The sequence below is a fragment of the Oryx dammah genome, unplaced genomic scaffold, assembly GCF_014754425.2.
Source record: "Oryx dammah isolate SB20612 unplaced genomic scaffold, SCBI_Odam_1.1 HiC_scaffold_13, whole genome shotgun sequence".
NCBI classification, from domain to species: Eukaryota; Metazoa; Chordata; class Mammalia; order Artiodactyla; family Bovidae; genus Oryx; species Oryx dammah.
This window is the reverse complement of record NW_024070197.1, coordinates 25,468,972-25,481,762: the sequence shown is the minus strand read 5'-3', so window position 1 is coordinate 25,481,762 and position 12,791 is coordinate 25,468,972. Positions and strand designations below refer to the sequence as shown.

General features: G+C 39.2%; 1 protein-coding gene across 1 annotated transcript in view; it reads left to right on the top strand.

The window, feature by feature from the left end:
* PHLPP2 (PH domain and leucine rich repeat protein phosphatase 2) overlaps positions 1–12,791 on the top strand; it is a 62,629-nt gene that overhangs the window by 33,894 nt on the left and 15,944 nt on the right. The window contains exons 7-13 of the mRNA XM_040253170.1: positions 610–756; positions 1,139–1,369; positions 2,965–3,167; positions 4,978–5,038; positions 8,450–8,545; positions 9,835–9,990; positions 11,990–12,190. Of these exons, the coding sequence (XP_040109104.1) occupies positions 610–756; positions 1,139–1,369; positions 2,965–3,167; positions 4,978–5,038; positions 8,450–8,545; positions 9,835–9,990; positions 11,990–12,190 (1,095 nt within the window). The remainder of the gene's footprint in view (positions 1–609; positions 757–1,138; positions 1,370–2,964; positions 3,168–4,977; positions 5,039–8,449; positions 8,546–9,834; positions 9,991–11,989; positions 12,191–12,791) is intronic.

Genomic DNA, 12,791 nt, shown 5'->3' with positions numbered 1-12,791 from the left:
AATACTCAAGTAGAATTACAGGGGTGACTCTTTAGGATCCAATTTATGATGATACTCTCTCTCAGTGAGACATTATGTAGATACTTCTACAAAAATTTGAAGTGTTAAAAATTACTATTTTGTGTTGTGTATCATCACATTACAGTAAAACTGCATATCACCTATGTATTTTTAAACTAACTGGCTCAGTCATTTACAAAAAGAGAAATTGCTTGTAATGAGATTTGATCCACAGCTTTGTTAGCTAGTCCTATGTCCATGAATTGATTAATTGTAAGGCTTTTGTATATTCCATGTAGACATTAAATAAAGGAAATTATTTGAAGCATATCAATAATGGTATTGATTCAACTTAATAGAAAATAATTGTACCACTGTGAGTTTTTCAAGAGTTTCTGCCTTTCTGAGGAGAAGAGAGAACAACTCCCATCTCACCAGACCTGGTTTCCTTGATAGCTCAGACTGGGCGTTAGTCATCCTGGTGTCTATGCCACACACACTGTTTGACACATACTGAATGTTCAGTAAATATACGCAGAACAAATTCTTTGATGGACATTTACAACATCACTTTTTCATTCAGTAGTATAATGTGCCTTTGCTTTTTAGATTTTCTCAGCTGAAGGGCCTGAACTTGTCCCATAATAAGCTTGGGTCATTTCCTGTATTGTTATGTGAAATTCCTACCCTGACTGAGCTCAACCTTTCCTGTAATGGATTCCATGACCTGCCGAGTCAGATTGGCAGTCTGCTGAAGTAAGTACCTGATTTTTACTGGGTTTGTCTTTTCCTTTGTTTGCAGTGTAAGGAACTTGTCTGGTATTTGGAATGAAGGTAGTTCCATCAGCTCTTGCAGTGAAATAGATCATGTAATTATGAGAATTCTAGTCAGCAGCAGTTACTTGCCTACAAAAGAGACTATTCCCTCAGTTTAACCACAGAGGCTCTGACTACCCTTGATGTTAAAGGGACCATCTGTATTTGAGTCATCTTAGTAAATCTCTATAGATAGACTGAGGGTATCTAATCATATTGGACTCATAATAAATTAGTGACAAGTAAAAATCCATAATTCTAGTTTTATCCATTCCAATTAAAACGTTTCATCAAGGAGTTTTGTGTTGTTTTCTTCTTGCAGTCTTCAGACTCTCTGTCTTGATGGCAACTACCTTACTACTTTACCTGAAGAACTGGGAAATCTACAACAGCTGTCCTCCCTGGGAATTTCCTTCAACAACTTTAGTCAAATTCCCGAGGTTTATGAGAAACTCACTATGTTAGATAAAGTGTTTATGGCTGGAAACGGAGTGGAAGTGCTAAACCTGGGGGTGCTGAACCGGATGAGCCATATCAAACATGTGGATTTGAGGTGAGGTCATTCTTTTTCATTTTTGATTGCACTGAGTCTTCACTGCTGCCTGTGGGCTTTCTCTAGTTGCGGCAAGCAGAGGCTCCTTTTGTTGCAGAGCGCAAGCTTTAGGCACATGGGCTTCAGTAGTTGCAGCATGCGGGCTCAGTAGTTGTGGCTCGTGGGCCCTAGAGCACCAGCTTAGTAGTTGTGGTGCACGGGCTTAGTTGCTCTGTGTCATGTGTCCCAGAACAGGAATCGAACTTGTGCCCTTTGCATTGGCAGGTGGATGCTTATCCACTGCATCACTAGGGAAGTCTGTTTTGGTCATTGTTCACTGTGCTTTCTTTTTGCCTGACCTCTGATGTTCCTTTACATTTTCTTTTTAAAAATAAAGACTCTTGAAACCATTAGGATTTTAGAACAATGTATGTTTTTAAAGCTGTAGTAAAGCTTCATTTTTCACTTAATGGTAGAGAGATTTATGAATGAGGTAGGTATACCATGTGGTAGAGATGAAGGTTGTTCTGACTTACCCTCCTAGCAACGTTTTATGAGAATTCCCATTTCCTTTCATCCTTATGTTGGATTTTAGCAGTCTTTTTCCTTGTTAGTGTAGTAGGTAAAAAATAGTATTTCATCATTTTAATCAGCATTTATTACGAATTAGGATGAGTATCTTTTTGTATGCTTATTGGTGGTTTGTATTTTTCCATAATAAACTTGACCATTTTTCTGTTGAATCCTTGGGTTTCTTCTTGATATCTGTGGTATTAGAATTGAAATGTTACCAGTTTTACTAGTAATATTTTTTAATGAGAGTTTTATTCCTTTTTAAAATTATTTATTTATTTGTAATCTTTTCCTAAATGAAAGTAGTAAAATACACATACTGAATGTTCTGTTATTTACACTAAGCCATTGATGTCCCTCATAAAGATGTAGTAACAAAAATTTATTGAAGAATGGGAAAATGAGAATAAGTCTGCACGCATTAAATCATATACCTGTATAGAAGAAGCCAAAGAAGTTGTTTTCTTTTACTTGCCCTTGAACTATTTCATGTAAATACGAGACTGTTTTCCTCTCCCTTAATTAATGTAATGGGAATCTTGGCACTGGACAGCAGGCAGAGCAGTGAGAGGCAGCGTAGCTGTTTGCTCTTGCTCTCATGTGATACTTACTCTATGACCGTCCTGCTAGTCGCAGCCCCAAAGTTTATGCTCATCTTCTCATTTCTTTGTTTTATTCCTTCATCCCTGCCTAACCTTACTAGGTATTTGGATGCAGGTTTTAGACTAACTGTTTGTGGACATGGTCCCCTTTTCTTTCTCTTTAATTTGTACATGTATTTGCCAATCTGCACAGTCTCTAACTTAGCTTGTAGACAAAGAACCCAAGGTACAACTATCTGTGGTTATTTACCTAGTACCTTGCACAATGAGGCAAGGAGTAAAATTCTTAAGTTGTTTAGGAAAGAGACAAGAGAAACATACTTCTCCTCTCCTGTTTTTTTCTTTTGGTAAGCACATATAGTAGATTTCTTTCTTTCTTTTTTTTTTTTCATATTTCAGGTAGATTTATTTCTAATGATTTTCTTATTTCTGAATATTAAGGATGAACCGTCTAAAAACCATGATTATTGAGAATCTGGAGGGAAATAAATACATCACCCACATGGATTTGCGGGACAATCAGCTGACTGACTTAGATCTTAGCTCCTTTTGCAACTTGGAGCAGCTGCATTGTGAGCGGAACCAGCTGAGGGAGCTGACGCTCAGTGGCTTCTCCCTTCGAACTCTCTACGCGAATTCGAACAGTGAGTTCTCTACCCAGCCTCCAGTGTTTCCTCTTGTAGCTCTTGTCTGAGCTATCCAAGAACAGTGGCATCTGAGGTGTTCCTCAGCCACTCTGCCAAGTGGAGTTTGAGGTTCATAGAGACCTAGCTTTAAGTTTGCAGTCAGCACTTCAGTGGTTGAGATATGCATAAAAAGGCATTGCAGGATTATTTGAGCTTCACTAAATGAACATTATAATAATCAGAGGCATTTTGCAAAATGCTAGGATGTTAGGTTGGGCAAGCATGTTCAAAAGAGAATTTCAGTAATAGTCTTGCAACATGGGTTGGCCAGCTGCAGCCCAGGGGCTAAATATGGCCTACATCTCATTTTGTGTGGCCCTTGAGGGATGGGTTTTTATATTTTTTAAAGGTTGGGTTTTTAAAAAATCAGAGGAAAAATAATTTTGACATGGGTAAGTTATATGAAATTCAAATTTAATTGAATAAAGTTTGATAGGAACATACCCATGTTCGTTTGCATATTAACCACTCTCCTGCTACGGTGGCAAAATGATTGAGTAGTTTTGAGAGAGACCACATGGCCTGCAAAGGCCAAAATGTTACTAAATGCTTAGCCCTTTACAGAAGATTACCAGTCTCTAGTCTAAAACCTTGTGCTGCCTTAGTTCCAGAATGAGAAGCCCTTCACTTCAATAGTGATTTATTTGCCCCAGGGCTATTTTTCAACGTAAAAGGCCTCATATTTGTTGAGGCCATTCTGTTAATAGAGAATTCTTTACTGAGGAAGTTATACAGTTGACTCTTGGAAAACAGGTTTGAAATGCACAGGTCTGCTTTTTGTTTGTTTTGTTTGGCCATGCCATGGGGCTTGGGGGAATCTTAATTCCCTGATCTGGGATTGAACTGGGGCCATGACAGTGAAAACGCTGAATTCTAATCACTGGACCACCAAGAAGTTCCCTGTACAGGTGTACTTAAACATGGAGTTTTTTCAGTAGTAAATATGGTTGGTCCTTGAATAATGCAGGGTTTCGGGGCACCTCAGACAAACCCTTTAGACAAAAATCTGAGTGTAACTTTACAATCAGCCCTCTGTTTTCATGATTGTGTAGTATTGTAGTATTTACATATATGTATATATATGTGTACATACATACATATGTATGTGTGTGTGTACGGGATATATATATATATATAACTATATAAAGTTTTATATGAATTTTCAACTGCTCAGAGGGTCAGTGCCTGTAACCCCCACATTGTTCAAGGGTCAATTGTAACTGCTTTTCTGTGTTTAAAGAAGAAAAGATATTCAATTTCACTAAGTGTCAAAGAAATGCAAATTTAGGTAATACCTTTCTATCACAGAACAGAGCAAAAGAATTGTTCTGTTCACAGAATCCTTAAATTCTACAACCTAGAAGAATTCATACCAACATTTGAGGTTTTGACACCTCAAGAGTAAAGAACTAAGCTTTCAGCTTCACAGAAGGATTTATCCAAATAGCCAATTAACAGAGGGAAAGGCCCTCCCTGGTCATCAGGGATGTCTTTTATTGAATTTATTACAGTATTGCTTCTGTTTTATGTTTTGATTTTTTGGCCATAAGGCATGTGCGATCTTTGCTTCCCAATCACAGATCAAACCTGTGTCCCCTGCATTGGAAGGCAAAGTCTTTGGACTGCCAGGAAGTCCCTACTTACTGGTTTTTATCTTTAGTTCATCTCAGTAGATGACACAAATTTTTATCGATTTTTGCCCTGTGTTTCCTCTGAGTTACATTCTTCTTTGGAGAATGTCACTAACACCAATCTGTTCTCTGATTAGGATTGACAACAGTGAATGTCTATCCAGTACCCAGTCTGCTCACGTCTCTAGAACTCTCCCGGTGAGTGTGTCTCATTAGAGTGGTGGTGGTTTGATTCCTATACTTAAGAGATGTCTGTGGGCACTCTGGCAGTTTTGAAATATAGGAAATCCCAATATGTTGAAATATTTGGATAACCTAGAGAAGGGCAAAAGTTTGGCTAAAGGAGTACATTTAATGGCCATACTATCTACTTTGGCCACCTGATGCAAAGAACTGACTCGTTGGAAAAGACCCTGAAGCTGGAAAAGATTGAAGGCAGGAAGAGAATGAGATGACAGAGGATGAGATGGTTGGATGACATCACCGACTCTATGGATATGAGTTTGAGCAAGCTCTGGGAGTTGGTGATAGACAGGGAAGCCTGGCATGCTGCAGTCCATGGGGTCGCAAAGAGTCAGACATGACTGAGCGACAGAACTGAACTGATCTAATTAAAGGAAAGGTGCCTCTGAATTACTCAGTTACAGTTTGTGGATTTAGAATGAGTTGCAAACAAAGAACTATTTCCCTTCCATGGGCACTGATTTTTACAATTGGAATCAGATAATTCTTGGTTTTGAGTGACGTAAAATGTTATTCTCTTACTCTTGTGAGCCATGTCGATCTGATATGCAGAATGATGTTAATTATTCAAGATTTTATTTCTTCTGTCAGTGGTCAAGAATAAACATAAATGAGGTTTGCTTTCTTTCCTTCATTCATTTTTAACACTGTGTTAGGCATTCAGGAGTCAGTGGCTGAGTTTTACAGTCTAGTTTTACAGTCTAGCTTGTCTTGACAATTGGACAAGCAGTGAGAGGGCAGCATCATAAGTGCTGTGAGTATAGAGTGGTAGCAGCATGTGGAATGGGCAGTGGATGGAGTCCTATATGGTCAGAGTTGCCACAAAGTTTAAATGAGACAATAAATGCAACCTATGTAGCCTAGTACCTCGCATAAAATAGTCTCTCAAGAAATATTAGCCATGATAGCCAGGATTCCTTTTGTTGTTGTGACTTTATCATCATTATTATTAAGCTGTTGTTCTAGATTCCCTTCCATCCATTTCATTCTGTCGTCTTCCTGTCAGCAAAACCTCTGCACGGTTCAAGACGAAGATTTACCTTCCGCACTGAATTTGGTCATTACTGAAGAAAATCATGTGGACCCACCCTAAATTTGGTTTCCAGCCAGCCTCATCTGGAGTTTCTTCTCTTGTCAGTTCTTTCCAGGGTCCTGGATCTGTTCCAAATTGCTTGGCTTCTTTCGACTCCTCCCCTTCTTATGTCCTCTGCTCTGGAGCTCAGCTTCCCACTTGACTGAGAAAATAGAGGTCATCATGGGTGATCTCCCTTAACTTCCTACCCCATTGCTAAAATTCACATAGATCCATATGCATTCTCAGCTTTCCTTATTCCAAGCCAGCCTAGCCATCTGTGCCTATGATCGCATCTACTCCCACTGCCCTGAACCTTGCTTTGTTAGTCATCCCTCCTCTCCTTTCACATGTGTTCAGTGTCTTTCTTGGTCTCTCTGCACATTTATATCTCCTGTCTTAACAAATAAACATTCCCATTATCTTGCACCCCTTCTAGCTACTGTTCTGTTCCTTCATCTTGCTCATCCCTTTTTTTGTCCACATTTCTCAAGAATTATCTGTATTTCTTGGCACATTTTCCTGTTCCCAGTTGTTCACCCCACGACAGCTGGTTTTAGACCTCCTCTTGTATATTGACATTGTTCACCTTGCTATCTTTTATTCAGACATGCTGTTTCCTTGGCTGGCTGATACAGTCTGATTTTTTTCATGCCCCTCTGACCATTTCTAACCTGTCTCTTCTTAGCCAGCCCTTTAAAGGTAACTTGTCTCAGAGTCTGTCCTTGGCTACTGCACTTCTCATTTGACACAATCTCATTTACCTCCAGAATCTCACTATCCTTCAGTGTCCGCATCACCCAGAGCACCAGTCCAGACTCTCTTCTTTCAGCCTCAGACCTGTGTGTCCAATTTCATAATAGATGTTTCCTCCTGCATGTCTCCAAATACCTCAGATATGTGCAAAATGAGATTTATTATCCACCCCTCCACCAGCACTTTAACTGGTTTGTCTAGTTTTCTGTTTCAGCTTTTGGTGTTATCATGAGACGATCAGCTCAAGGTGGACACCGCTGAAATTCATGATTCTCAACCTCATTTGGAGCTTCTCAGTCCTTTCTCTGGATAGGATTTCCTCTCTGATGTCACTTTTGAGTCTTCTCTCTGCTCTACTCACATGTTTACTCCATTTCTAAGTCATTTTAATTTTTGCCTCCTAAGTGTTTCTGGCTCCTTTCTCTTCCCTTCCAGGTGTATCACTACTCATTGAGGCCCTTATCATTTCCTTTTAGGATAAAATTGTCTCACAGTTTCCTGATTAGGCTTCCTTTTAATAATACAACCACCTCAGCCAGACCTCTCTTGTATTCAGAGAGTGAGCTCTTTAAAGTGCAGAACTGACATTGTCTCCTCGATGCTCACAAACCCTTCAGTGATCCCCCTACACCTGCAGGATAAGGTCACAGCCTCCGAGACATGATTAGGTCTTTCCAGCCTTGTTTCTTCTCACTCTGCTCCATATTTGCTGCTCCAGCATCACCAAACTACTTATTATTCTTTTCTTGCCTCTGTGCTCTAGCGCATGTTGTCAGCCTCTTGCTTGACATGCGTGCCACACCTCAGGGCATTGTGCAACATTCTACCACAGATGTCATATTTCTTAGGGGACTTGCCTTGAAGGGCTTCCTTCACTGAGTAGTCAGAGCAGCTTCTGCATTTCTCTTGCAGCATTTACTTCATTCTGCCTCATCATACTGATCCATCCATCAGTAGAGACTTTTAGTCTTAGGGAAACTAAGTAACATCTGAAAATAAAATTCCTGTGACTGAGGATCTGCCCAGTGCTCTACTGAAGATTTGAATTCACATTCTAAATGATCTGGCACTTTCCCCTGATGTGTTACCTTTTGTTCTTGTTTCCTCACTTTTATTCCTTTGGTTCTTTTCCCCCAGAATTCACTTCTCTTCTTCCCCAGTCATCATCACCTGGGGATAGCCTCCTCAGCTTTGAAGATACGTGTACGGTGCCTCATCTTCCTTTAAGGCTTCCTCCCCTCTCTCTCCTGTCCCATCCTGCCACGTGTGTGCTTTTAGTGCTAAAGGCCTTCATATCTTCATGAGCCCAACACAGTTGATCTAGTATCACACATGTGTATGTTTCTTTCTCTCTCTCCACCTTTCTGTCAGCAACATTCATAGAGCATCTACTGTATTCCAGGCAGCACACCAGGGGTGCCCTGGGCATTGTGCTTCTGCCCTCTGGGAGCACAGGGGTGGATGTGTTACAGACTGGTGAAACGGTATGAGTTCCTCCTCATTCAAAATGATACCCTTTAATTGTTTATTTTCTGCAGAAACCTGCTAGAGTGTGTCCCTGACTGGGCCTGTGAAGCAAAGAAGATAGAAATATTAGACGTGAGCTATAATCTCCTGACAGAGGTTCCCATGAGGTATTCATGTGTTAATTTATATATTATGTATGCATTTAACTAAATAATTTTCCTATATTTGGGTTGCCTGTCAAGGATGCTTTGATTCATCTGTTCAGTAAACATTGAGTATCTGTTGAGTGCCGGGCAGCATGAGTGCTGTAAGGAAGACATCAGGCCTAGTCTTGGCCAGCAAGGAACTTAGTAAGCAGACAGTAAGGGTGACCTGTGCAGAGATAACTGTGATACAGTGTACAAGAGTTGCTGGCAGAGGTCAGTGACTTGTTCGTGATAATAGAACATTTGTACTGAGTGATTTGTTATGAGCTGGGCAATGTTCTAAGAGCTTTACTTTCATTATCTTATTTAATCCTGTGTTAACCTTATTTTATAGGTGCTGTTACTTCATCTTACAAATAGGGAAACTAAAGCTTAGCGTGGTTAGATAGTTTGTCCAATGTTACACTTAACTAGGAAGTGATAAGAGCTGGCGTTTAAATGTAGTCATTCTTACTCTAAAGCCTCACTTTTGGCCACTGTGCTGTATAAATAACATGCCTTAGAAATTCAGAACTTTGAATAATTAGGGGATGCTGTGTGGAGAATACCTGTTTGAATTGACCTTTATAAGATGGTGGGGTTTCTATATGTGGAGGGGAAAAATACAAACATTGGGGGATGAGGGGTGGTACCAAGATGTGTAATGTGAGGTCATTACCTAGAACAATCTTTAAAAGTATACAGGAGGCTTTGTACATAGTAGATATGAACATGGCATTAGAGTCAGCCTTTAATCCAAATCCTGACTGTACCATTTACTATGTGTGATGTGAGATCTTTGGCAAACCAAAGTCACTTAACCCTTCTAACCTAATTGTTAAATGATCTGGCACATTTTAAGAACTGAATAAGTCGTAGTTTTTGTTACAATAAATTTTTAAATTATCATTGATTATATTCATGTTAATAAATTCACTGAATTTTTGGTCCTGTCTAGACTTGAAATCTAAATTGATTTATGGCACAAATTGCTTTTTTTGTTTGGGGCTTTTTGTGTTTGGGGCTGTGTGCTTTCATTAGTTCATCTTTCCCCAGAATGACCTGAATGACTTCCTGGTGGGTGGTGGGTAAACATATGGTCATGGCTGCTTTCTGCTCAGGCACCTGTCGGTGATGATACTGTCTAGAATAACATGTTTCTGTACATTTACTGATTGTAGTTAAATAGCCAAGGGCAGACTCAGGAAGAGAGATTTAAGCCTGTTTTTTTGTTGTTGGTGGTGGTGTTTCTTTGTGCTCTGTTCCCTTAGAATCCTTAGTAGCTTGAGTCTTAGGAAACTAATGCTGGGACACAATCATGTGCAGAGCCTTCCCATGCTGGTGGAGCACATCCCTCTGGAGGTGTTGGATGTCCAGCATAACCTGCTCACCAGGCTGCCAGATACTCTCTTCTCTAAGGCCTTAAAGTAAGTGCTGTAGATTTTATTGAGAAAAGCAGGACAATGGGATAAGCAAACTACCTGGACTTTTCATCGGAGTGACCTTTGAAACTATCTTTACAGAGTGTTTACTTCATAGTCTGGCTACAGGTGGACTTATTTGCAGTTTGTATGGAATAAAATATGACACTGTCTTAGGAGGCAGGAAGCTTCAACTCAAAAGGTGAAATAACCATCAAATACTTGGGAAGTTATTATGTTGTAAACAGGTTTCAAGAGCTTGGGAAGGTTCAGGCTTTCATCTCAGAAAAGGAATACATTTATGATCTTCAAAGAGAGGCTGCAGTGTTCTGATACAGCTTCTTTGGGCACTTTTCAGCTTTTGCCTTAGCAGAAAAGGACATACCACTGAAGTTAATTTAGTTTTTGCTTCTAGCTTTGCCAAGCTATCATTAAGTTACACTGTTTATCTGCAGGCCTTTTTTACTCCCTGCTTTGAAAACTGTGAATTTAAATGCAACATTGTTCCAAAAGTATTACTTGCTTTCTCATTCTAAATTAACAAATAGATAGTAAATCTTCCTATTTTAATACCCATAATCAGGTTTATGTAACACGTATGTCACCATTCAATGAAAACTAGTTTTTAATTATAGTCTTTTGCAATATGGAGAAAGCAATATTGTCTTCAATTTAGACGTGGAGAAAGCAGAGAGAAGCAGCAGTAATTAACATAAGGCTGCAGGATGCATACAAAAAGCATTTAGCCCACAAGCGTCTGGCTTATTCTTTGTTTGGCAGTTTTGTTGTTGTTAAGTCGCTAAGTTGTGTCCAGCTCTTTGCGACCCCATGGACTGCAGCATGCCAGGCTTTTGGCAGCTTATACATCTCTTAATGTATGATATATTTGGTTGGATTTTCCTAAAGATCTTTGGAAATTCTAAAAAATGCATGAAGGAAATTTTCTTTTTGAAAAGTTTATGTGGAGTCTTAGTGCAGTAACATTTGTTAATTAGCAAGTATTTGTTAGTACTGCATTACAGTGCCTTTCATTCTGATGAAGTCTGAATAAAATTAGTTTACAGGCTTAGAATCTGCAGTAAGGAAGTTACCTAGAGGTTGTAGCAAACTGTCAATAATATTTACTAGTATCTCTGCACAGAGAATTTGGGACATACAAAGATATAGACACACAGTACCCTCAATAACTTAAAAGCTAACTGGAGATACAGATCACACAGTTTGAGGATGACTTAAGAACAAAGTTTAATAATATATTAACTGCCTTTTATCAAGCATGTTCTATATGTACCAAACTCTATGCTAGGCAGATTTTTAAAATCATACCATGTTTTACTTATTAGATAGGTGAAGGTTAAAGTGAATTATGATATTCAGTGTTGACAAAAGTATGAGTCACCGCATTCTTTATATCCTTCTTGTGGGAGTATAGTTTGTTATAGCCTTTCTGGAGCTGATTTTGGCAATATATGTATAAAAATCTTAAAGATATGTGTAGCCTTTGACCCCACAGCTTCTGCTCCTGGGAATGTAGCCTAAAGAAATAATTGGGTATGGGCTCAAAGATATTCATTACAATGTTTATAATAACAAACAGTTGGAAATAGCTGATATGCCCATAATTAGGGGATTATAGAAGGAGTGGCTAAATAAATGATTCTATTAAAATCAGACAAAAATTTTTCCAAAGGGTGACTTCACAGTTCACATACTTGTGAATGTGATACTCAGCAGCATCCTTTCAGCGGACATACAGACAGAAAAATATGAAGCTGGGTTAGAATCAAGCCAGTGCAGAAGCCCAGGAACTTAACTGGCATGAGTTGAGTAAAAGGAACTTTCATTGGATAAAGTCAAGCAGAGAAAACACCCTGGAGGAAATAATTTTGTCATCAGTTTGGGAGCATGGAAAGGCATTGTTGCATACTAAGATGGCATGATGGTTTCCACATCAGAAGGCAGCAAATAGCCATAAAAGAAATGATGGTTTGCATGTGTCTGTCAGTCTCAGATACTTGAATGCATCCGCAAATAGTCTGGAGTCTCTGCCATCTGCCTGTGCTGGGGAGGAGAGTCTGAGTGCGCTACAGCTGCTCTACCTGACCAACAACCTCCTGACAGATCAGTGTGTGCCTGTCCTGGTGGGGCATCCGCACCTGCGCATCCTGCATCTTGCAAACAACCAGCTACAGACGTTTCCTGCAAGGTACACAGATCCATACTCTGATCGTTTCAGACATGTAACGTGGTTCCACATTTGTCAGACTATGTCACAGCTCTTTTACTGGGTGCTCTTGCTTTATGTTGACCGACTTACTGATCCCTTACTTGAATGAGAAGGTCTGTTTGTACCCTTTTGTAAGTATCATTAACCACAGAGGTTGTGGTTAAAATGTGTTTAATTCTTAGTATATAGGTTGAATGTCTGCTGTATGTCAAGACCTGTGTACATACTAGGGAGACAGTGATAATTAAGTTGCAGTCTCTGTCCTTAAGGAACTTGAATTTAAATTAGGGAAATAGAAAAGTATTATAATATTGGCAGTTGCAGTGCAGTGTAATAAATGCAGGATGTTAAAGATATGTGCAGGTAGCTGATAAGACATAAGAGAGACATTTGGTGTTGTCAAAGTTTTAAACAGCATCAATGGAGAAATAAGTATCTTCCAAAATACCTTTGATTAAAAAATTTTTTTAGAAAATTTGACACCAGAAAAATCCATGAAGGTAGTTATTAAAAATCGTGTTTTCAAAACCCAAACACATAGGAAAATGACATTTGATATAATTTGAGTGAAATTATATAT